Here is a 26,279-nt window from a genome sequence, read left to right as displayed (position 1 = left end):
GGCAGAACGGGGAGGGCTGCTCCAAACTTTTGGGTATTTTCGCTGCCTTTTTTTTTTTTTTTTTTTTTTCGTTTGGGTTCGGACGCCATTAACGTTAAATCTCCCGGCGGAGCGCCCACTTCCCGGCGGGACCCTCCTCCTCCCGGCCGGACCGTGGCCGCCCGTCCGGCACAGCGAATCCCCCAGGCCCCCGCCGCCACCCGGCCCTGCTCCGGCGGCGGGGGCGTGGCGAGGGCGCGGCGGGCGGAGCGGGGAGGGCGGCGATTGGTGGCACGCGGTGACGGGCAGCGCGGCCCCGCCCACCCGGCAATGTCTATCGCCGCCGCGCGCCCATGCAGGCAGTTATTCCACTGGGATAGAGCGGCCGGAGCGGCGGTGGCAGCGGCATGGCCGGGGTCCCGTTCTGCGCCCTCCTCCCGCTCCTCGTCGGCGTCTGCGGGGCCGTCACCGGCTCCCGGGTCTATCCCGCCAACGAAGGTGAGGCGCGTCCCGCCGCCGGGCTCCGCGTTCCCTCGGCCGGGCAGGAAAAGTTCGGTGCCCCCCAGGGCGAGCGACGGTCCCTTCGCCACTTCGCTTCTCGCTCTCCCCTTGGAGCTGGGACTTCACTGTCCTGGACACCGGCTGGGAGCTCGGCAGCCGCTGGGCTGCCCTGGCAGCGCTATGGGGTCCCGCTTCACAGCAGCACAGGTGTCGCGGGGCGGCGAGGTCCTCACTTGTCCCTAGTGTCCCATCGCTACCAGTGCCCTCGGCCGGGACGGGCCAAGCAGCGCCGCACTGGGGAGGGCGGTTCATTAAACCGGTTCTCCCGGCAGCTATGCGCTGTTCCCCGGGGCTGTGCCGCAGCCGCGCTGCGGGACGGTTCGGCGGCAGTTCCGCGGGGGACGCCCGCACTGCATCCAAGCGGGCAGGAAACACCGGCTCTGTTGGGGAGCTTTTCCCGGTGTCCGGCCGAACTCCCGAGGTGCCGATAAGTGATGCTTTTCTGCTTCTCGATTGCGCCTGTACTGTCCGGCGGAACTGCCGGTGTCCCGGGCGCTGCCCGGCGGAGCGCGCCGATTCCGGCCAGCTGTGCGCTGCCGCCTCCACTCTCTTGGAAGCGGGAGCCTTCGGTACCCCCCGAGATGTGCCGGGGGGATTCACCGCTCCTTTCGCGCCCCGAGAGCGGCTCGAACCAGCCGAGGAGCGAACGTGCAATTCTTCAGATAGAATCCAGAGTTTCACGTTGTTTCGGGTCGGAAATAACATTTCGTTTAGAATTGAGGGTGGGTGCCATCGCGCTCCTCGCATGTGGAAACGCTCAGGTGAACGATGTAGTTTAATACTGCCTTTGGCAGCTGGAATTTAATCTCGTTTTATTTGTCTCTTTCTGCAGTTACCTTGCTGGATTCCAGATCAGTTCAGGGAGAACTGGGGTGGATAGCAAGTCCTCTGGAAGGAGGGGTGAGTTTTTAACCGCTATCTGATCAAAAGGGTAAAGGGGGTGATTAGTAACTTTCAGAGAGTCCTAATGGCTCGATTATTGTTGATTGTGCCGAGGAGGTCAGATTTCTTCCCTGGCTTGCCGAGTGAATTACTCTTTGTTGGAGAAACTCTATACTCCCTTCGGATAGCTCTGTCATGGAAGAAGTGGAAACCAAAAGGGCAGAAAAGAGGTTTCAGGATTAGGAGATTGGTGGAGGCACGGGTTTAGATGCCTATTTAAAACCGAAATACCAACAAGAAATGTGATCTGGCGACTGAACTGGCATTCTTGACTGTAATTGTTATATCTGTGAGCTGGGTGATGTTCAGGGCAATTGCTGCTCTATTTCTGGATGAAGGAGTCGGGATCGATATACACAGTGGACTTTTTGGTGAGACGGGATGGTTTTCCTACTTCAGGGTGTAAACATCATCTGGGCACAAACTGAAGCACCCAGTGCTTGACGGCGATTCCTTGGTCTCTCTTTTCATGTACTACTCAAAGAATTGTAAGAGAAGATTGTTTGAATTCACTGATTCTGATGTGATGGTCTTGATGTTCACATATCCATTGGTGGGGCTTAGAGCTACTTTGCTTAGTGAGCTGCAAGCAAGATATCTTTACTAATTTAGCTTGGTATTTGTGAATGGGCACCTTGCTGCTCCCTCCATGCCCCATCCTTCAGTGTGCCCAGGGCCTTTGTGGGCAACTTCTGAGTAATGCACTTTGGAGTTGGTGGAGGCTGTATTTCCTGGGATCTCTTGAGGCTTTTTTTTTTTTGTTAACTAAGCAATTAGAAAGCCTTTTTTCTTTCTTAAAGTGAACAATGTAAGAAAAATGCCAGCAATGCACACTCAAAATTCATATATACATTAAAAACTCGCCTCCATCTTTTTAGTAAGTAAAGCAACTTAGTGTGTTTGACCTAAACCAAACTGAAAAATAGACGATGAGGACTTGGGCACAACAAAGCACTGGATTCACCAGGAAACCTACAAATTTACTTTTTAATGTGTTCCCACTTGGAATGAGGAGGAGCAGAGCTAAGGAACCAGCAGCGAGTGGAAGGAATCCGAGGTTGCGCTGGCTGGTGATGCATTATGCATAAGATCTGAATAACCTTAACATGGGAGAATGGGGAATTGTTTTGCTCTCCCGTTGTTGGTCTGGGTGAACTTGACTACGGCTCTGGCTTATGCATGCTGGGCTGTCCCCAGAACTCGCTTTTTCAGAGTGGGACGGTGATTGGCAGGCCTCTGGCAGTGCATGTCCACTGCTGATTGCAGCAATTGCCCTCATCTTTTGACAGGGTGGAAAGGTACAGCTCTATCTGGGTGAAAATTTGGTTTTCTTCATAATCCTATCCCCTGGAAAGGCCAGTTAATGAGATGAGGTCTTTTGTATGGCTTTCCAAGGGATATCCACACTGTGTAATGAAACAGAACCTAAAATACAAGTCAGTGGTGGAATTGCTGCTCAGAGGATAGCTGTATAATTATTAATGGCTGGTGAATTCCCCCTTTCCCCACCATGTTCTCTGAAAGCACCATGAGAGCTTGAGAAGGAAATGTGTGCTTATTGTGGACGTGACTGGTTTCACTAAGCCCACATACGTGTGTTCTATTTTTAAGCCCACTAGTGAAAAATTTAAGAGTACATGGTCTGTTTCTGAGATACAGTGCTTGGAAAGCATTTCTTTCAACTTCATATGCTGCAGATTTATTTGAAGCAGCAGAAATTAACTCCTCTAGCTTCCTGGGAAGGTTCTGCCCTTCAGTGCTGCTTTTTCTTCAACTATATGTATCTTATTGTTTGTTAAAAAAGGTAGTTTGCTATTTCTATAACACAGCATGAGGGTTGTGTGGATGAGGAGGACTGGAGATAAACACAGTCAATTAGCAGTGACTAGCAGTAATCAAATCTATCGTAGCCCTGGAGGAATTAATGAACTGCATTATAAATGTAATTAATGGTTTATGGTAGCATTTCACAGTCGAAAAGCAGGTTTTGTGCCCAGAATGTTTTAGTCTGCGTCATTACGCTGTGGGAAGAGTTGAGTTATACAAGTTGAGCTCAGCTTGAAAGCGTAAAGATTTGACCACATACATGGAGCTACAAATCATGAGTGGCTGGAAATTTGGGCTGTAATTGTTCTTGGGTCTGACAGAAAGACACAGTTAGGTTTGTTCTGCGTGCATGTGTCCATGGGATAACACCCGGCTCTATGTAATGGTGCATTGAGAACCTGATCCAAACGTTCTGATTTCAGTCACAGTCAGCCCGTTGACCTCGGGGCTCTGCTTATTGAAGCCTCCAGCAGCATCCTCCATTGTCTGAGTGCACTAAAGGAAATCCCATCAACAAGTATTATTTCCCCCTGCCTCTTCCTTTCTCTTGCAGCACACAATGCAGGTAGCATAGACAGACTGAAGATAAGCTGAATGGAAAGTGATGGATCTTAAAGGCAATATTGTAACAGTAAACTATCTCCATGGCAGCTTTAAATTAAACAACTGTCTCCTTCCTAACACCATGTTACTCTTTACATTGATAGATGACTTTTTAAGGTGCATTTTTTCCTCTTCCTGTGCAAAAGAGTGATGTGCTGGGTATTGATTTTGTTTTTTTTGGTAATCTTTTTTTTTCCCCTCCTGCTCCTTCATTTTAATTTGCAGTTCTCTCGGCAGCAAATAAAATATTATTCTTTCTGCTCCTAGTGACTCATGGTGCCAACTACTGTCATTCTATAAATGGATTCAGCTAAGTTTGAGTCTTTTTAAGTAAAAATCACTTGCATAAGAGCAGGCCTTGGGAGGAGAATGCAGGATACTATACAAGAAGCCCCTTGACATGAAGAAGACTTCTGTTTATCAAAGCTACAGCATCAGTAATTCTGCAAAGCACTTTAAAGTTACTGCTGTTTTCAAGGATAATTTTGTATTGCCTGCAGACTCAGACAGTGTTTCATTGTCCTTAATTATTTTTTTTAAGGAGGATTTTTCTGACCTTGATGCACTGTGGGCTGCTTTTTTTTTTTACTTCACTCAAAATAACTTGCCTTGAGAGCACTCTAAAACATTCTTCTGTCTGTGATAAACCTTAGAATGATTTTCTAACTGTTGTGCTTATGTGTGCTTTGCTTTTTCTAAGCGCATTGTGTGGAACTGCTGTATTAGGTCTCGTCTTTTCATACTTTCCTTAGCCTGCATGTATTGTTCTTTCTTTGGGTTGGACACGATGATCTCAAAGGTCTCTTCCAACCTGGTTGTTTATTATTAATTATACTGCCTGTTAGTTTGTCATTCTTGAAGATGCCTGAACTTGGTTTGAGGAATTGTAAGAGGTTTTTAAAGCCTTAACATTTCAGCACTCGCCTATTCTGCTGATCTTTTTGAGGTTTGGGGAATATGAATTTAGCTATTTCCTGATGTTTCCTCTAAGACAAGGTGTGTAATGCTCCTCTCTCCCACCTTCCCACTGATATTTTGTTTGTATAGCAGAGTTATGGCAAGGTTGGTGGTAGACAGTTCTATCTCTGTGTGCCACCTGAGTCAAGAACCCAAGTCTCTATAAGCAGCTATTTCTGTCCAACTCCAAAGTAAGGAAAGCTTGCAGAGTGTCTGAGATATTGCCAGCCCAGTGAAGTAGTTGGCAGCTTAGAGAAATAGTGCGGAGCGCCTTAAGAGCACAAAATTCATAGTAACGATGCCAGAAACCTGGATGTTACTCTCTGTTCCAGGCTGTTTGTATGACTAAGCCTTGGGTTCTCACTGATATTTCCACTTAAAATCACAGAATTGTTTTGGTTGTGAGACCTTTAAGTTTGAGGCCCAACTGTTAATTCAGCACACAGGTGGGGTCTGTGTTACCTGCCTTGTCTGCCATAGGGGACGCACCACAGAGTTGGTGCTGCACCATGAGTCTGAAGTGTTGAATGTAGCCCAGATCTCAGCAGGGTTCAGTGGACTGCAGTGCAAATAAACATATTTGGTCAATGTAACAATTGTGAATTGGTTCAGAGAGCCTTTAAAACACATTCTTGCTCCTTGAGGTATTGCTTGATTTGAAGTTTGATTCTCTTGAATGGATTCTTCTTTCAATGTCCACATAGTTGAGGTCTTGGCTATGGCTTGGTCTTGCTGGGTTGGTGGGTGGTGGTTGTTTGTTACCCTTTTTAAAATGGTTTCCATGTGAGCTGTGGAAACACAAGTCACTTGCTCTGAAGCTCCGTTGTTCCTTCTAAAACCAATGTGCTTTTCCTTCCCTTTCCCTCTTGGCAGTGGGAGGAAGTAAGCATTATGGATGAGAAGAACACTCCGATCCGCACCTATCAAGTCTGCAATGTGATGGAGCCCAGTCAGAACAACTGGTTACGAACTGATTGGATTCCCCGTGAGGGGGCTCAGAGGGTTTATATCGAAATCAAGTTCACGCTAAGAGACTGCAACAGCCTGCCGGGTGTCATGGGAACTTGCAAAGAGACTTTCAACCTTTATTACTATGAATCCAACAACGATAAGGAGCGTTTTATCCGAGAGAGCCAGTTTGCCAAGATTGACACCATTGCTGCCGATGAGAGCTTCACCCAGGTGGACATCGGTGACAGGATCATGAAGCTGAATACGGAGATAAGAGATGTGGGACCACTCAGCAAGAAAGGGTTTTACTTGGCTTTTCAGGACGTTGGTGCCTGCATTGCTTTGGTGTCTGTCCGTGTCTTCTACAAGAAGTGCCCGTTGACGGTTCGAAACCTGGCACAATTTCCCGACACCATTACTGGGGCTGATACCTCCTCTCTAGTGGAGGTTCGTGGCTCCTGTGTCAACAACTCTGAAGAGAAGGATGTGCCAAAAATGTACTGTGGGGCAGATGGCGAGTGGCTGGTGCCCATTGGCAACTGTCTCTGCAATGCTGGCTATGAAGAACGCAATGGAGAATGCCAAGGTAGGATAAGCCATATTGTGCTCTTCGTTAGGGCTTAGTTGAATGTGTAATGGAATCGACAATGAGAGTTAATGGAGTAAAGCCAGTAATTAGCAGTCCCTGTGGGATGTGGTGGGACAGAGGGATTTGATGAAGTAGTCCAAAGGGTCCAGGTGGCAAGGGCAAGAGTTATCTAATGCAAAGCAAATGCTGCTGCCATGATGGGCAGAAGGCAAAACACATTTTCTAGCAGGCACCTAAATTTGAATTGGCTCACGGTGGTTACTAAAATGTGAATGGCTGTGAAACAGTGCAGAGACAAACCTCTCACCTTTCAGCTGAAGTGAATTTTTGCAAAACACAGGAAATTCTGGTGAAGTCTCCTTTAGATAATGCAGCGGGCTAAGAAGCAGTTCGGGAGGGGGGAGCTGAAGTTTTAGCTGGATTATTTTCCCACTTTGGGAAGGGGAAGTCTTTGGTGTTTTACTTGTTGCAAATTTTTAGTGCTAAACACCCTTTGATATTTGACACTGCTGCCTTTGTTAAATATTTTCATTTCTCAGAGGGTCTCTATTGTCAGTTTAATAATGGAGGTGCTAGGATACTCTTAGAAATGCTAAAAAGTCTCCACCCCACCCTCCCACACACACTATCCTGTGTGCCACGGAATTAGGGATTAAAGTTCCTATAAAAGGGAGATTATCTTGAAAAGAAAAAAGCCTCAATACTACGTTCTCTTCACCTCCCCTTTCTGGAAAAAGAAGTTGTAAAAGGTTAGAAAAGGGAGTTTATAAATAAAACAGCTTTAGCCTCGGATTCTAAACTCTTGCTCATGTAGACTTAAATTAAAATCAAACTTAAATGGATTCTTGCACAGGTCAGTGGTCTTAATTTTTCTGGGTGCTGAATTGATGGTGCTTGGCTCCTTAGTGGGTTTGGAACTATGTTGTGGTTCTTTGGAGGCAGACAACTTTTCTTTGTGGTTTCTTGGTGCGTTTTTCACTAGGTTGTGTTTTTTTCATCTCGAGACGGAGAACTCGCTGAACAAGTAGCTGTCTGCTTTTGTGCTACACTCAGTAGTCTCTCTTGAATGTCCTCCTTCATTTCTTTTAAATGATAATTTGCTGTTAATATGAACTGCATTTTTATGCATGGAAATTAAGGTTTAGCAGGAAAGAACTGCTAAATGTGAACCTGAGCGTCAATTTCTAGTGCTTCTGTTACATGCAAAAAAACTTAAGTGTGCCGTATCAGCACCATATTACTGAGGGCTGTAGAGAGACCTGAAAGACAAGCAGCATGATGACAGGGCAGCCTGAGATAAATGACTCTGTCTTTTTCTTGTAACCTCCTGAGATGGGAACTCAAAAAACCCCCTGTGTATTGTTAAACATGCAAAACTGGGGCTGTGGTGCTGACTGGGTACTACTGGGGAGATGCTGTTACTGCTTAATAGCTCTAACTCGTGGGTAAATCTTACACCTTTAAGGGCTTGTGAGAGGAGGAAGTGAATGAGGTGGGAGGAAGCATCGTGGTTTATTGCAGAGAGATTATTCTGCCTCCTAAAGGCCTATTAGGTCAGTTCTGGGTCACTCTGATTGACACAGATCTACTGTTTTTCAGCATCAGTGGCCCAGAGATGATGAGCTAATTGCCTAACAAATCCTGTGTTGTTTGGGGAAAGCCCTTGAGGTTTTGCTGGTGGGCAGTGGTGATAGTGGTCTGCTTTTCTAATTTATTTTTATGGTGTTGGACTAGACCTTGAGGCTGAATATCAGCTTGCATACCAGCTCTCAGCTGTATCCGGGGAGGTTTGGGCTCAGGACGCCCAGTTCCATTTCCCAAGTAAAACGAAGATCAGATGATGCTGCATTTACAAAGGAGATGCAACTGCTCTGTTTCCTGAGCTGTCCAGAGGGAAGTTGGCTTGTACCAGTCATTTTGAGAGGATTCCAGCCAGCATGTAATTTAAAAGCATTAGACCTATTTCATCAGTGGTTTGTTGTGGTTTCCTTCTCTCCATTTGCCTTTCTCCAGCCAGAACAGTTTGCTGGGAAGCTCCTCTTCATGGATTCATCGTGTTTAACAGAACTCTGCAGCTTGTCCTTTGGTTTCCAGTGAGGCTGTTAAAGCAATTTGGCCTTTGACATGGCTGAATGAGGTTCCCCCTTTTCTTTCCCCACTTCACTTCATAGTTCAGCAAATGTTCTGCTCCAGCAGGTTTTTAGAGGAAAGGAGGAGGATGAAGTGAGGAAGATTCCTGTGGTTTTGGTGCGGAGGATTTGGAGGCGGGGGGAGAGACTGGGTTGGGAAAGGCTGTAAAAGGGTGCTGGCTGGAGCTGGTGAGCAGTTTCCACCTCAATTGTTTTTCAATAAGTTGACTGTGGCAGGACAAATACAAGGAAGGGTCAGAGGTTGTCTGCTTCCTCATCCATCTTCCCTTGTGATCTTAGGGTCAGAGTTAGGATTGATTAAGATCTTAAATGTTGGACAAAAGCTCAGTAGGCAGGAATAGTTTAGACCAGTGGATCACTTTGCACTTGTTGGGAGATCCATGGGAGACCTCAGAGCTCCCTGTCCTCTGCTGGGACCTGCTTACTGCCACACAGTCCTGGGACAGACAAGCTGTTGCTTGGCTTGCCCTAAAACCTGCTTCAGGTTTTCTCAACCTCCTGATTTGTAAATAACACATTTTCCTTGAGCTGCTTTTGCTTAATTTCTGATGCATGTGGGAAGCTTGATGGGAAGCCACTTTGTCTAAAGTGATTCTTGTAGTGGAAGTTAATGACTCCCTGACCTTGATCAGGATTCTTAAAGAATTGTGCCAGTGGTGTTAGAGGTATTCAAATGTGGTGACAAAAGCAGTTCTTCCTCTGCTATGTGATTCTTTATTTTCCCCATCTGACTTTATTGATTGGCTTATTGAACATCTCTCTGTGCATCTATATGTGCAAAAACCCAGGGCAGGAAAAGAAAAGAGCCAAGTATTTAATCCAGACTTGTTGGAGAAACTTCTCAGAAGTGGTTCTACAAACTTAGTCCTTATCAATGGAAATATTAGGTGAGCGCTGATTCTTTGTAACTGTGAACTGATGCTAGAACCCCACAGCTTGATACTGTCTTTTTCTTTTTCTCCCTCCCCCCAACTCCTCATGTTAATGGCTGTCTATTTAGGAGAGCATAAATGTGAAATATTGTTGGTGGAACATGTGCCTCTAGTTGGGATACTCATCTCAAGGCGAAAGTAATTAGTGCTTTAGGGCAGACTTGAGACAAAGCAATTTTAAATTCCACTTGTATACATCTTTCTTATGTAAATTGTTTTGTTACACATTAATGTGATGTGGTTTGGAGTTAGTTGCTATTTCCTTATGATAAAACACGTATCTTTGGAACTCAAAGGAGGAGGGGGGGGGGGGAAACAAGTAGGAAGAGAGAAAAGATGGATTAAAGAAGCAATAGACTGTAGCCATCTGTGATGATTTTGTTGCTGTGAAGTTACAAATCTCAATTTTAGACCTGCCATTTTGTATAAATATGTGAGACAGTTGAGATTTTTGACTGTGATATTGCAAAGGTTACGAGAGCCAACAGCTTTGTCTTCATCTACACTTGCTTTTTTGAGTTGTGAATTGGCCAATTGGCAGAAAATCCAGAGCCTTGTAAAATATGGCTCAGTCCTAGTTTCCTATCACTGCTGTTTTTAGAATTTTCCTTCAAACTTTGATAAGAGCATCCCTAAGAAGTAGTAATTTGAATGATAAGATCCTTCTTATCTCGGCTGCTTTGAAGAGTGGCTGTGATCAGTGAGAGCAGCAGTTCAGTTTACATCAGAAGGATGCAGTCTAATTATATGTTTTCTTCTGTGATAAGATTTTTGGATGGTGGGTTTTGTAGGGGTGGGGAAGTGAAGTAATTTGTGTGTGCTTTCCCATTTTAGTCTTAGACAAGTTGTGGTGTGTGTGTGGTGTGGTGTGTTTTTTTGTCAGAATAACATTGAGCAGTCTGTCTGCACAAGAGGGTAATCAGAAGGGTGACTAAGACAGTGCAGATCTGAGATTTCAGAAAGGGTTGGTTTTTTCTTTTTCTTCCAGGTTGATTATTTTTGGCAGGGAGGAAAAAAAAAATGTACAGACTCAACATGTTACATTTTTAAAGGAGCTGAGAAAATGGAAGCTCCCAGGAGGGACATGGGAGTGGTGCTGAAACAGTCTGTCTGAACCAAATTTAGTTGGTTCTCTGCCGAAGGAATGATTTGGTTATGTTATGTTCTTGTGTAGCTCAATAGATCTTCCAAGGGTTGATGATTTTTATACCACCTGGTGCATTTAAACAATCTCCATTTAAACATCGTTGCAGGCTCTGTTGCTTTCCTCCTCTGTGGCCCCCTCAGAAGCCAAGCTGCAGTTGTCAAGCAATTGTCCCTTCGTGTATCCCTTGGAGAAGGGCTGGAATTGCTTCCTTCTGAATTCGTGGTGCACAGGGGAGCAATATCTGTTTCTTATTCTCCATGTTGCTAGTAAAAAAAGCAGTCCTCAGAATCAAAGCCAGATGAGCTCTTCTGGTGGTAGGAATTTCTTAGTATTTGGTGGAGCATATAGAGTCTCTTCTGGGTTTTGTCTGTGTGTGTGTTCTTTATTTTAAAACAAAACAAACAACAAACAAAAAACCCCAAACACACCAGAAACCCACAACAGAAACCGACCAAAACCCCCCAGCCAAATAAAAACACAACCAACCATAAAAAAAAACCCAAACCAACAAGCAAAACTTTTCAGATATCTTCTGTGTGGTGACTTCAGTATTTAGGTCTTGTCTGGGTGAGGGTTATTATCTCTCTAATAATATGCTCCACTGAGCTTGGTCTTTATTGCCCTTGTGAAAAGTGATTAAAGAAATGCTCAGCAGTACACTTGAGTCTTTCAAGGCTGCCTCAAAAAGCCCCCCATATTTGTGAGATAAATATCTTATCTGGCTTTGTTCCATTATGCCACATCCTTTCGATACATTGTGGGGAGCAGGTGAGGTCACCCCGTTTTGTGAATCAGAGACAATTAACACTCCCATGACTAAATGGCCATTTTTATGAATATTCAGAGCCTGCTTCACTTCCCTGGGAAGCAAACATGTTGGTTCTCTTCTCTTTCCTCCTGCTGGAGACTAAGGAAGCCCTCCCTGTGAAAGGGGATTGGCAGCTGTCTGCCGCTTCGCCTTTTGCATGCAGCAAATTCCTCATTAACATCTTTTGTATACACCCTCATGCAAAGCAGCACACCCACTTCCCCATCTCACAAAGGAGATAAGAGCTTCCTTTGGCAGTGCCCGCCAGAATCTCCTTCTGTTTATGCAGAGCTCAAAGATTTGGATTTTATGCAAATGGCTTCTGGTTTCATTTATTTATTTAATATTTTGTTTAAGAGAGAGTGTCCTATTTGCACAGTGCACTCATGGTGTCTGGAGATCTCCTCCAGACAATATCCAGTTGTCATTTGTAATGCAATCTCTGCAGCCTCTTTGCTTGCTTCAAGCAGATGTGTGAAGTGGTCTTGTCTGTAACATGATGGCTGGATGTGCAGGGAGAGCCGTTTCTCTTGCTGGTGGGGCTGCAGGCCTTGGGTGTCACGCCTCTGCACGTTCACCTGTAATATCTGAAGTGCATTAAGAAATGTGGCCAGCAGGTTGAGGGATGTACTCACCCCCCTGTACTCTGCCCTAGTGAGGTCACATCTAGTGTGTTGTGTCCAGTTCTGGGCTTCCCAGGTCAAGAGAGATAGGGAGCTGTTGGAGAGTGTGCAGTGGGGAGCCCATTCCCTACAAAGATGCTGAAGGGCCTGAGGCATTTCTCAAGAGGAAAGGCTGAGAGTCCTGATACTATTCAGCCTGGAGAAGAGCAGACAGAGGGAGGGTCTTCTCAACGCTTACCAATATATAAAGGGCAGGTGGGGCCAGTCTCTTTTCAGTGGTGCCCAGTGACAGGACAAGGGGCAGTGGAAACTAACTGGAATCTAGGAGGCTCTGTCTGAACATTAGGGAAAAACTTTCCTGTGAGGGTGCTGGAGCACTGGACCAGGCTACCCAAGAGAGGTTGTAGAATCTCCTTCTCCGGAGAGATTCCAAACCCACCTGGATTTTGCAGTCCTGGGCAGTCTGCTCTGGATGACTCTGCTTTAGTAGGGAGGTTGGACTAGATGATCTCCAGAGGTCCATTCCAATGTACACCATGGTGGGATTCTCTGACCCTGAAGCCCTTCTGTAGCTACAGCCTGAACCAGAAGAATGATCATCTTTGGGATGTGGGATCCCTCTCTGCTGTGTATGAAGGTGTGTACATGGAAAAAAGTGCTGCATTATGTTCTTTTCTCTCTGTTAAGGTGTCCTGCTCAGCCCTGGTGTAGGACTCTGCTTTGCTGGGCGGGCAGCAAAAATGGACTTGGCCTGTGCTTGTGGTTTGGTGCGGTGGGGCTGGTAGCACTTGGGTAAACATGCACAAATGATCTGCTGCCTTTATTTATTGAAAGAAAATAATCTGCAAGGAAAGTTCTGCTTTCTTAAGCCTCATGATTACACAAGAACCCACATTTTGCTTTATTTTTGGTTTTAGTGGCTTTCTTTCCTTTTTAACTTTCTTTATTTCAACTTTACTTAAAATTGCCTTTGGCTTGGAATAAAGCTGAAGCTCATTAAATGCTCCCAAAACACAGGCTTGCTCAGGACAGATTTGTTGAAAGGTTTATTGATGTAAGTTAGAACACATGCTGCAGAAATGCACTATACTTCTTTAAAGTCTTGCTTTTCATTTTGTCTTTATAAATCAGTGGTATGAAGTTGGGATCCCAGATCATGTTTGGACTCCGTTCTATAAGAAACCAGAAGGAAAAACAAGATTGTGGGGGGTTTTCATTTTTGTTGGATGTCCAATTAGTGTTTAACTTGAAGGTAATTTCACAGGGGTAGTAAACTGCGCAGTGTGAAATCTGGTGCTGTAATTAAATGGAGGAAAGGCTCTTTAAAACAACAAAGGAACGTGCAGAAACTTTGCTTTTGTCCTAATAGTCACTGAGAAAGGGAGGTCATGCTGTTTAAAGTACAATATGGATGGGCTATTAAGGGTTGGGGGGCAGCTATGCTGTACAGTTGCATTTGCTTTGCCTCATTTAGTGGTGGGTGCCTAGAGAAAACTTGGTTTGCTGCTCTACTTTTTTTTTTCTTAGATGTGTGGGTTTAAAGCTCATTAAAGCAACCTGTACAGTTGCATTAACCTGTACAAAACCACTGGAGGAGGTGGGCTCAGAAACAAGGTTTGTGTTTATGGGGGTGCAGTGTCCTGTAGGCTGCTGAGGGGCTATGGTTTTGGCAGGCTGGGCTATGGTGGAGCTCTGCACAGGAGGAGGAAGAGCGATGCTCTTGTGCTGTGGCAGCTAGGGGATAAAGGGAGGAAGACTAAGTGACTTCCTAGAGGCACGCAGGATGTCTGGCTCAGATGAGACCAGAGGGAAGACTCAGCCCAGTGTCCTAGCTTCAAGGTGGCTTTTCCCTTCTCCATGTTTGTCAAAAGGCATCAGTCACCTTTCTCTAATGAGTTCCTCTCTCGCACATCGGACATCATTTGAACAAAGGCAATCGATAACTATTGCTGCTGCTTGTAGATGTGAATACTTTGTGGAGCTGCAGTACAGTGTCTTAATTACCCAGATAATCCTGTTTGCTTGTATTTTTAAACTATGGAGCACTGGGTAATTATTCAATTCTTAATAGAAGGCAAATGGCAATGTAAACAGTAATTAGGATGTTAGACTAATGTGCTTCAAAGCAAATTGGATTTTTTTCATACCGTTCAGCATGAAGTCCCATAAAGTGAACAATTCAGTGGCAAGGAAACAAGTTCCTTTTTGTTCCTACGTTTTGGTGTTATCTCTCCATGCCTTGTTTCTGTGAATAAGTTTGCTCCAATGACGCCTGCTCTGAAGTCAGCATCAAGTTGACAGATGTCTCCCTCCATTTGCTTACACTATCCCATGGCTTCTGATGGGCTTTTTATCCCCTGTGGCCAGGACTTAGAGGTCAGCAGCATCCCAAATTCCCTCCAGCTGTGGGGCAAATGATCATGGAGGGGTTAGTTAATGCTGCAGGTGCAGCTGGGTCTTGGCTCCGTTTGGAAGAGTAGCCTGAGCTTGGTGGCTGAGGCTATGCTTCGTGTGGGTTCAGCTCTTCTTCCTTGCTAACCAAGGCTCACTTTAGTCTTGGAAGTAGTGACATGCTTGAAGGAAAATTTGAGTTTTCAGCCCTTTAATCTTTGAAAGCAGCGTAACATGCTGTGGGGCAGAGCTACAACTTCTCTCCCTGAGCTTGGAGAGCTCTCCTGGTTTTCACAGCTCATCTCCAGTTTTACTAGCAGCGTGATGCGAGCCACAAACACGGATGCGCAGCACTCAATCGATTTCTGTTCTGTCTGCGTGTACGTAACGCGTTTCGGTGCTTCCACACACCGTTAATTAAATCCTGCCGTTGTATCCAGGCCTTGCATTGTACTTAGCCAGAGATTGAAGACTGTGTGTGGTTGCAGAGGCGTTGGTCAATAAAACTGCTACTTTCTGAAATATTTTAATAATGCCTTTGTCACAGCGAGGGTTTTGTCTGGCCTTCGCCGTGAGCTCTTGGCTCTCTGAAGGCAGTGAACAATTGGCTTTATTTTCCCCATTAGCAGTGTGAAGAAAGGCCAACATGTTCTCCACTGTCGATGCTGAATTACAGAAACCGTATTACAGAAACGTTTAACTCTTCTGAGAAGTGCTTGAGGAGGAAATCAGTGGAGCACTTCAATAGGTTATAGTCAAATTGTTGCTATTTTTTCATACTAACACAGCCAATCTATATATTATAGCGTGCACTGAAGGGGTGTGGGTTTTCTTATGCTAAATCCCAGAGGATTTTAGCCAGGCCACATTTTAATAGCCTTAATTAAGAAGTCTGTCTTTCCATACATAAAACATTTCTGTCTGGGGAAATAGAGAGTAGTGGCCAGTGCTCCTGTGAACTTGGTGCTTGAATTCATTTGTTTTCAGGTTTAGGAGTTTTTCCCCAGCTGAAAAAGACATCACTGCTTTGAAAATGGTTTCCTTTTGAAGGGTTCAGCCTGGCAATAACCGAAGCAGCCGCTGGGCAAATTAGCATGTTAAAAGGGACGGATCAATACCTTCCCCATTCCTTCTCTTGGCTGTGACTGGATCTAGGTAGCCCTCGCTTGGGGTCTGGCCAGCTGCACCCTTGTGTTCTGGGGAAACCATCAGCAGTTATGTGGGTCACACTGAGCTGAGATGGCTTGATCCAGTGTCCAGGCTTTTTCAAGAATGGCAGTTTTAGAGATGGATTTGGGAGGAACTGATAGTTTGGGAAGATCAGGCAGCTTGTGTAATTATGGAGATGATTAGAAGAGAAGCATAGGGAGAAGCAGGAGATCAACGGTAGGGCAGGAGTTGTCTGAACTTCTCTTCAGATGCTGGAGCATTCAGTTTTGCTGTACTTAGCTGCTGTGTGTAAAGGATTCCTTTGGGTTTTTTCGAGAGACAAGTAAACACAGATTAAAAAGAGGGTGTGTGGGCAGTCCCTGCTGTTTCACAGAAATGCTCGGGGGCAGTGGCTGCTGGATAAGTAAAGCAGGAGATGCTTAGATACAACTGTTTGCTGACAAACCCAAGAAGCTGGTTCTGGTTTCCCCAGTGTGTAGTCAGCAGCCCCTGCAGACCTGCAGCAGTACCCTCCAGGAGCTCCAAATGGGATACTCTCCCTTGTCTGTGGCTTTCTGGATACTGAACTGCTCAATGTCTGTGAGACAGCCCCTCCACCCCTCCGTGGGAGTGGGGTGATCCCTTCAGATTCCTCCTGTGTCCATCAACACTAAAACAATGAACAAACAATTTCAGAATGGCTCAGTGCAATTTCAACTACTGCAGTAGAGGCTATTTCTTGAGAGGCTTCCTGTGGTCTTGCACACCAGAGATGCTAGAAGATAGCTGAGTTGTGTTGTAGCTTCGTTGTAGTGGCTTTGGTTTGCATCTTGCACACCTGCCAACCTCCCCATAATCTCTGAAATACCGTAATACAGTTACTAGGTTGACACATTTTGTCCACTTATAATTAGTTCTTGGATTTCCTCATTTCAGTAGTGATCAGAAGTGCCCAGGGTAGAGCTAATAAGACAGCTAAAATTGGGACCAGGTCCCTGTACATGTTCTACCTGCTCATTAATCAAGGACTCTGCAGTTAATGAGAGTGCTTTCCAGGTAATATTTAATCTCAGAGTGGCAATAGTTACACTTAATGTGAAAACTTTCTGTGCAGGTTGGTTGCTGAAGTCATTCTCATGGTACATTAGAAACGCTCCTGTACTAATCCCAGATGTGATTCTGTCAGGGTGACCCAAATTTGGACTACTTGGAAATCCATACAAGGTTAAAATGCTTGATCCAGTGCTTTAGGCTGGACATGACCCATCACTGGTTACTGGGCACACATGCATATGTATAGACATGGCTGATAATGTACATTGTTCGTAATGCTTTGAGGTTCAAAGGCCTGTCTGTGTGGGGAGGAAGGTTGAAAGGAGGTAAAGTCAGTGTACATAACTTAAAGTGCTTCATTAATCACCCTTGAGACTATTTCCAGCCTTTTTTGGCTGAATCTACCCATGTGCAAATTCTTTACCTATTTAGTTAGTTCACCTTCAAGTTCTCTTTGGCTCTTTGAAGACATGCACTTGATACCCAGTTTTAATGTATCCACGATTAATGTACTTGGGTAACCTTGAATTCAACACACCCAATAGTTTGGGAAAGCAAGCTCAAAGGGTTGTGGGCACTGTGAAAGCACCCAGTTATGGCTTTAGGATGGATAGAACGCTTTAATTTGTGAGAGAAAAGAGAAGAAAATCTGCCTATCATCATTGCAGTAGTGTGGAGCAGCAGCAGAAGGAAAGAGCATGGGCCCATCTGAAAGTAGCTCCAGAAAAGTGCAGGAGACCTTGTCCACTGTGAAAGAGCAGTGCTGGCTGAAGGAGAAACACTGTGGGTCTTACCCAGCACTGCAGAGATCTGCCCTTGTCTTATCAGGAGTGGTATAGTCCTAAGAGCAGTGTGTGACCTTGTTAAGTATCACATCATCTTCCCTTTAGGCTGCACTGGAACACAGCAGTTCAGAATGATCTGTAATTGTGGTATGAAAGTGTGAGAAAGGAAGTCTGTCTTTCCTGTTCGGTTGGGCATTGCTTTGGCCTTTGTCACAATCAGAGTACTCCTGCAGCTCTGATGTGCACTGAGTTCTTGCCAGCTGCCAGCTCACTCGGGATGCTGGGGTGAGGGAGCTCAGCCCACCATATTGCTCTACTTCTTCAAAGGTCACTAACTCCTCTTTTTTGTGGCTGTGCCTTCAGCCTGCTGCAGGGATGGTGGTAATCTGACCTCTCTGTATACCTGTATTAAAGTCTGAGTTAGAAACGCAGTGTAGCACAGGGAAGGAGAGACATTTTTCTGTGGGATCGGTGAGCTCTCAGTGAATGCCAAGTGGCCAAGTTAACTCTTGTGCAAACACTGCCTTATATTTGACTTTGTAGTTTGCCCTTTGAAATACAAACATATTTGTGTCAATCAGTGAGTCTCCCTTCCGGAGTTCTGGTTGACCCTGTGCAAAGAAATGTGACTGTGCAATTATTAAAGGTGAGGCTTTCATTTTAACGACTGCTGAGTAATTGCAGTTCGCTTGTCTCCCCGCCTCTGTCATAAATGACTGCGAGCTGCCCTTCGGCCCAGCCAGATAACAAGGAAGATGCTTGTTTGGAAGGAATAACTTTCCAGAAATTTGCTATCTGTCAGAAGTATCCTGTCACAGGGACTTGTGGGTAGGGCAAGGTAAAGATGCCTGTCTCAGCTCAGGGTGTGAGAAACTTATTTGGGCTTTAACATGCAATTAGGTCAAATTGGGAGACCTTATTATGGCCTTTCAGTACTTAAATGGGGCCTGTGAAAAAGAAGACAGACTTTTCAGCAGGGCCTGTTGTGACGGGACAAGGCTCTGCACAGCCTGGTCTCGTTGGTGTCCCGGCTCACTGCAGGGGTGGTTGAATTAAATGACCTTTAAAGGTCCCATCCAACCCAACCCATGATTCTATGAGATACTGTACCCATATCAGTTGAACAGAGTAAAATGGGTTGCTGAAATCTAACAAAGGTCAGGATCTGTCCATTATAGAATAATCTGAAGCAAATACAGACGTGATGCTCTGGCAACTTATGATGAAAAAGATGAAAGTTCCTCCTTCTTCCTGCCACTGTGTTGGAAAAAGGCTCTTGATGCTTCCCAGACCTTCCATGGTCTGTAGGCTTGGATTGGTTGTTGCCCTGATTCTGTACAGGGAGTTGTCAGCTGTGGAGGTGAGGCTATGGGTGAGTTGTGCCAAAGACTCAGAAGATCAAGCCTCACGGCTGGTTTTGGTGAATAAATCTTGTCCTCTTGCAGGCAGATTTTAGCTGTTTGCTTGTTAGTTTCTGTTTTAAAGTCTAAAGAACCAGAATCCTGGTATAAAATGAACTTTACTAAGCCTTGTTGATGCTCTATAGAGATACTACTAAGATGCACCAGTGCTGATTTGACTTGCCTTTTCTTTCTGTATTAGCTTGTAATTCCTCTATTTTCATTCAGTCTGTGACTTTTCAGAATAAACTGTTTGTTGCCTTGAGCTCAGCATCATGAATCTTGCAAGCAGACAGACCTTCAATAACAAATAAGTACATGTGATAAGGGGAAATACATTTTCTTAGAGAGCACTTTTTTCAATCGGTTCCTCAGAGGGTTTTGAGAAAGTGGTAGGTTGTCTTACCTGCTGACATCAACTAGTGTGTTTTGGCCTTATTCCAGAAGGAAATAATTGAAATACTAGGCAGTGTCTTTTTAAGTAGTCCAAACTTTGATTGATGGATTTGTAGCCCTCATGCAGACTGAGGCTTCCCTTCTGCTTATGTTGGCACTTACTGTCCAGCTGTCTTAAAGGAGTTGGAAGTTTGAACTTGCTTAGTGTTGGAGATACCTTGAAATGTCTCATGCTTGTGTAACCAAAGTGTGTGTCGAAGGTGGTTATAAAGATGGAGCTGGCACCATGGCAGGAAATTGCAAAAGGAGAAGATTAGGCTAGACCTTAAGGGGAGGTGGGGGGGGCAAATCACAGATCTGTAGCGCTAGTGCAGGTTGCCCAGGGATGTGGGGGGATCTCTGCACTGGAGAATTTTCATAGTTAGTTAGACATCTAGTAGCATGGTTAAGTACAGGTTATCTTCCTGTGGGGCAGGGGAATAGATGAGCTGGGGTAGTCTCCAACCTCATCTCCTGTGGTAAATGCTCTTGCACAGTTGCTATGGGATCACCATCATCGTACTGAAAGATTGCTCTTGAGCACTGACCTAGAAATAGAGACTTGATTGTGCTGTTTCCTGACCTCTTACTTCCCCAGGAGGTCTCTTGGCTGCTAGAGCTCTTTACCTGCATTTCAGTTTCCCAGTTAACTGACTAGCTAGTTTCAGTGGATTCTTTAAGCATCTTGCATATCCCTGATCAGCTTGTTCCGGTCCCTGCAGATTGGCACTGGAGCCTGTAAGAAAGATGGGGACAAACTTTTTAGTAGGGTCTGTTGTAATAGCACAGGGGTGAAATTTCTAGCAGGGGAGATTCAGGCTTGATATGAGGAAGAATTTGTTTGCACTGAGTGGTGAAATACTGGCACATGTTGCCCAGAGGTGTGGTATGTACTCTGGAAATATGTAAGGTCAGGTTGGACAGGGCTCTGAGCAAGCTGCTATAGTTGAAGATGTCCCTAGTCACTGATGGGGGTTTGGACTAGGTGGCCTAGAATGTTTTGGGTTGGAAGGGGTTGCTTATATGATTTCATGAACCAACTTTGGCTTTTTCAAAGGACTGTGGATCTGCATAAGAGGTTTTTAAGATGAATTTTAGTGTCTTCTCCTTATCTGTGGTGATGATACAGTGTGGCAGACCTGCTGTGGAGCACTCTCAAGGAGCTCTGCCTCTGGTACAGGCTTGCAAGAAAGACAAGGAAAAATGCTGCTCTTGTCTGGATCCTTCCTCCACCCCTGTTTGCATCAGTTCTGCTTTCATCATCCTGAAACTCTCTAGCTCTGGCACTTCAGGAAGCCCAGCATAGATGTGTGGCAGACAGAGAGCTGTGCACCTTTCTTTGTGAGCCTGTGCTGTGTTTTGGCTTCATTTTCCTTTCCCTCCCACACACCTCAGATATTTGGCAAATTTGATCTTACCTTGTTGAAAGCTGGCCTCCCTCACGCAGAGGGAAACCTGCTCTTTGCATCCAGGCTGGTTTTAATGTGCTGAGTATGTGCTTACGTACCGGTTGAATAAGCAGGTACCTACCAAGGAGATGCTGGCTGCTCAGGGCCAGTCCTATATCTGTTGGGATGTGGAGAAGGGATATTAAAATTGTTTATGAGGTCAGAGCTATAGGCAGCTTTGCACCACCTTTGAATTACGATATCATTACCTGAGCTGCGGGAAACAAGAAATAAAACCTTTTACTGTGAAATATGAGGAGTGCTTATGGCTTTGAAGTATGGAGAGGAAGAAAAATGTACACTAAGTCCTAGTGCATTTTATTTGTTCTCTTGCAGTGGGTTTGATTTTGCTTACTGGTGCCATGTAGAGAATGGATATGGTATTTTGTTAATGATGTTTGTGCTACAGAAATGCTCCTTTTACTAGTTCATTTCATTTGGGGACTTGAAAGGAAAAATGTTCCACTCTAAAAGGAATAAATCATTCAGGCTTATTTAAATAAACTTGGTGTTACTTCTTAACCTGGTACGTGAAGCGTTGCAAGTCCAGTCACTTGCTTGCTTTTATCTCATTGTGTTTTCAGTCCTTTACATGGACAGGTTTTTTTCTTCCTGCCCTGGTGTAAAGGGCACTGTTATGCTCAGGCCAAATGAGAAGCTGAATTAAATCATTGACAGAATAGAACAGAGATTGTTGAAGCAATATTGATTATTCTCAGCTAGCAGTTTACTCCTGTGAGGAGAACCACTAGCATCTTGGCAGAGGTTGAAGGTTGAAAACAGCTGATATCTATATTCTCTATGGGGAGTATCTATCCAAACATTTTGGTAGTTTTTATAGTATCCTTTAAGTCCTTTCCTCATAGAGAACAAGCTGCCTAGGAAAGTGGTGGAGTCCAAATCTCTGGAGTGATTAAAAAGGTGTGTAGATGTGATGCTGAGGGACACGGTTTAGTGATGACCTGACAGTGCTGGGTTAATCATTAAATTTGCTGATCCTGGAGGTCTTGTCTGTTCTTTATGGTTTTAAGTCACTTTTATGGAATTAAATAACAGTATTGCCAACTATAAAGTATCTGCAGAGTGAGAATTTAAAAACCATAGTAAGAGAAGAATGTGTTATAAAAATTTGAGTGAATGTGAGGTATGAAACAGAAGGGTGTTGCAGGAGAGGAGCAAAGGCTGTCCAGGATCAGCTGAGACACAACTGGCTGACAATGAGTAGTAAATCAGCATTTAGCAAAGTTAACTTTCAGTTGCTTCAGAAAGTGGATTTTGTGGTTGTGTTGATCTACTGTTATGTCAGTAACTTGCATCAAAACTTCCTCAAGTCAGAACATCTGTTGCGGCCAATGGAAAGACTCCCCTTGACTTTAATGTGCTTTGGATCAGGCCCAAAATGCAAATAGTGTTTTCTCTCATCCTTTGAAGTCTTTAACATTTCATGGGCTCCCGTATGTTATTGGTAATTTGCACCAGAGGTATTTTGCATGCAAATGAAATTTCAGCAGTAAGGATGACTGCATTTGAGCGCCCATGGAAGCGCACGCACAAGTATTGGTAAAGCTCATTTTATACATTTCAGCACTTTAGACTGGTAATAGTGGGCTGGCCATAGTAACTACAGTCAAATGTATCCACAAACACATGTAGAAGATTGTACAGAACTGCCAAAGCATACTTGAGATATATATAGAGAGAGAGAGCCAATTGACTGTTCTTTTTGTAGCTTGTGCGTGTTAATGCATGTTTTCTCTATGAAACTGGCAGTTGTCACTAACTTGTTAGAGCACTGTAGCTGTCATAAATTTAAATACTGTAATTGAACCTGAATTCACTATGGATGTATTTACCAGATCAAAGAGTAGCTTCAACCTACAGCACTCATTTTGTTTGCTAGTGCGAACTCCTGAGCTTAGTGAAGGGCCAGAGACGGATTATTCCTTTGAATTATGTGACTGCTACCAAATCACAGGGCTTTAGTTTTTAATAAACTGGAAGTGTATTTTTCAGCTGAGAGATCCCACTGATTTTAGTATTAACACTTTAAAGTTTCTTAACTCATAAAGACTATTGTAGTGCTCTCATGGGAGGTTGAACGTGTTGTTCTGCAATACCAAAGTAATAAAATATGGCAGTAAAATATGACAAGTTCACAGTGACCCTGTTTACCTGGTGTTAGGATCTGACTCTATTGTGTGAGGTGGGTTGAAGGTGATTTACTCTGTAGTGCCTCTCCAGTTAACCCTGTCTGAAAACCACCGAACAGTTATGGGAACAGCAGGGTGACATCTTGAGGCATCAGCTGCGTATTCCATGGGGATATTCTTCCACATTTAAAATTCAGTCTTTCTTGGTTCTCTAGTTTTGTGCTTTTCTGACCGAGAAACTTCTGCCTGACCTTGTTGGCAGGGCAATCCTGCCATATCCAGGCAGATTCAGCTGAAGTTGAATCCCATGGGGACATTTGCCAAGGTCCTTTAGTGCTTCCTTGCTTTGTGGGGCAGCTGGCCCTACTTGTTCTGCTGCTCAGCAAGCTGGATTAGCTCTGCTTCAAGGGCACAGCCATTTGTTGACTGGGAGGAGAAAGGAGAAGATAATTTGGGTTTCTAATTGCCCTAAGATATGCTGAGGAACACCTTTCCGGAGAAAAATGTCTGCTAAATAGGGTATTGCGGGAAGGGCTTGTCAGTGCCGTTGCCTGTGAGGAGATCACCCTGTATGACTGGCAATGTAAAGAATTAGTCACTGTGCTTGTACCCCAGGCTGTTATTTAAAGCTCTTGCTGGGAATGTCATTGCAACAGGGAAGGAGAGGCAGGAAATGAGGGTTGGGGTCAACAGTGATGTTGCTAAGCAGTGAGAAAGGACGAAAGGATGTGTCAGCAGAGTGGAGGTGCCAAAAGCCCTCACCTGAGCTGCTAGGTGTGTGCTGGACAAGCAGGGAGCTTGTGGGCCACCAAGATGGTCTGAATTCTGTCTGAATTTCTGTGTATCTATTTGTGCGTGTAAGAAAAGCACATAAAAGCTGAAAGTGGTCTCTTGTGGGCTGACATGTGATTGCTCTGCTCTGAAAAATGAAGTCACCAAAAATATTTGCCTGTGGAAAATATTTAAAGGAAAAAAAGACTCTCTGGTCATTAGTGTTTATTTTGTGGTGATTTAACCAAGTTTCATTTTGAGAAAGGAAAGACAGCGTAAGGGTGAATATATGAGGGGTGGTAATGTTGTAAGCATTACTAAGGAGCTGCTGGCTGTGCTGGGACGACAGAAGCAGTGCAAACAGAGGTATTCAAACTGGCATTTGACTGTTGGGTCCTGGTCTGGAAAACGCTGAAGGGAAGGAGTGGAACTACGGACCAGACGTTGCTAAAATGTGGGTTTTGAAGTGGTATAAAATCATGCCTCTTCCCACGGGGCTCTCCTTTGCCTGAAGCACCCTAAGCCTTGCTGATTCAACACTGCAATCCCAATGGTAAGGAAGAAGGCCCTTGAAGGAAGGAGGCCCATAGGTTTTATCGTCTTGAAAACCTGGTACCAACGAGCACGCATCAGAAAAAGCCTGAGGCTGCCTTGTTTGATCCAGGAGCCTTGGGCTCCTTGAGCAACTTCCAACTTCAGAGGGGGACCGCTGCTCTGCTTCCTTCACTTGCTTGTGCTGCAGGGTGGTGCTGGAGCCAGGCTTGGCTTTTTCTCCTCAGCCGTCCTTCAGGCATTGCTGAGGGCACAGCCTCAGGGAGGGCTCCAGGTGGGAAGAAGGGAGGAAAGGGTGCAGTGGCAGTCATGCAAATCCTCGGCTGCTTTGAGCTCCTCTGCTCAAACCTGAGCTGCAGAGGTTTCTGATGCATAGGCTGTTCCATTTGCTTAAACATCCTGCTTGCGTTTTCTGAAGGCAGGTGGTGTCCCAGCTGACTATGTAGCACAGACTCTTTAATACCATGGCTTTGAGGGCTAACTTTGATATGAGCTGCATAAGCAATTAATGATAGCTGCTTCATTCCTGGCGGAGGCTCGGTGATGGATATTGGCAGGGACTGTCTAGTTAATTTTTGAACTCTCTTCTTCCGTCCAAAGTTAAAAGCTAATCCCAAGCTGTCAATGACATCTGGCACATAAACTAGGTTATTAAAACTTAACCCATCAGATGTTGTGGTTCAGGGGCTACACTCGAGCCACTCTGTGACATTACAGGGTGCTTGAAATTCAGGGCAGAACATGCTGTTGTGGCCCCCCTCTAGAGTGGCCAGGCAGTGAGGGGAGAGCTGGGTTCTATCTGAATTAGCATTCTGAAATACGTGTGAGGTATTGCCCAATTCATATCCTCTGCATTACCTAAGACTACGAGCAGCCTCTTCTATGAGGGCCAAAGTTGTCTTTATAAAGAAACGATACAAAGATGTCTTTAGATATGCATGGAATGCATATTAATTATTTTAAGCACTAAAAAAGCCGTGCTTGTTATCTAGGAGACCAGGGACAGTTGTTTTATTGTACTGAGTCTTACAACATCTCTGAAACTTTTCAGCGGGCTACAAGTTTAGAATGAGAATGACTTTTTTGCCAGGATTGAATCACATACAACAAGTTGTAAGCAAGTTGTATTGTTGATGCAGAAAGGGGATGGAGGCTGTACTCCCAGTAACAAGACAGGATTCAAATCCAGAAAATGGGAGTTTTCACGTTTTCTCTTCTGCTGTTTGGAGGGGGTTGTTTGCTTATTTTTTAACCCACTGGAGAATATTTAGACCACCATTCCAGGTGTGTGGTGTATTGGTATTCTTTTTTTACTGCAAGGAGACATATGCTCACTTAATTGTCCTTAAAAAATGAGATTTTGGTAAACCAACACTCGCTGCACAGATTGTGCAACAAACTGCTGGTAGCTGCTCTCTGGCCCTTCAAGGGACACCTCACATAACCGTACGTGGTGCCATGCACAAATCTGTTTCCTTGTGACTTGGTTTGCTTCCCCTGCCTTATAATTTTTCCTAGTGAAACTCCACTAATGATGAGAATTTCCATTTGCTGCTTAAATTTATGTTGGTGCCAATGCAAGGAGACTCAGACCATGTGTGTTATTAGGCTGGTTTTATGGGAGCAGTGATCAGCTGCTGAGTCATGTCTGCTTTACACTTTGAATTTTAATTGCTTTATGGAGCTTGTTAATTTTTGTTTAGTTTGCCAGTAGCTCATGAATGATAGTTGTCTCTATGAAAAACCTCCACCAGCTCTTCTGTCACTTCTTCTATAGTACCACAGTTCTTAGGAACGGGAAGGCAGGATTTTATCCTGGTTAGCTGTGATATTGTAGCTTAAAGAATACTATTAGGTGGTTGTATGGTGTATAGTTTGTTTGCTTCGTTACTTCCTTCCCCAAACCCGCTCGTTTTCTTCTCTCTGTGGCTGGAAATGGATATAATGCTTGGATCAATGTGAGCAACAATCAGAACTTCTAAAGACCAAATAATGTGGGAGATAAACCTACCCAGGTGGCTTATTTATAAGCATAAGCAGTACTAAAGCTATATGAGAAGTCATTATCTCCACGGT

At 44.6% G+C, this 26,279-nt stretch overlaps 1 protein-coding gene across 1 annotated transcript in view; it reads left to right on the top strand.

Moving 5' to 3' along the window:
• Nucleotides 1-360: 360 nt before the first annotated feature.
• EPHA4 (EPH receptor A4) overlaps nt 361-26,279 on the top strand; it is a 119,299-nt gene continuing 93,380 nt past the window's right edge. The window contains exons 1-3 of the mRNA XM_068145474.1: nt 361-477; nt 1,373-1,440; nt 5,743-6,406. Coding sequence (XP_068001575.1) covers nt 387-477; nt 1,373-1,440; nt 5,743-6,406 — 823 coding nt within the window. The 5' untranslated portion in view covers nt 361-386. The remainder of the gene's footprint in view (nt 478-1,372; nt 1,441-5,742; nt 6,407-26,279) is intronic.

This window comes from Melanerpes formicivorus, unplaced genomic scaffold, assembly GCF_026170545.1.
Source record: "Melanerpes formicivorus ecotype bairdi unplaced genomic scaffold, bMelFor1.0.p_v2 SCAF_12, whole genome shotgun sequence".
Taxonomy (NCBI): domain Eukaryota; kingdom Metazoa; phylum Chordata; class Aves; order Piciformes; family Picidae; genus Melanerpes; species Melanerpes formicivorus.
The sequence above is the reverse complement of the archived record's forward strand: the minus strand, read 5'-3'. Positions and strand labels throughout refer to the sequence as shown.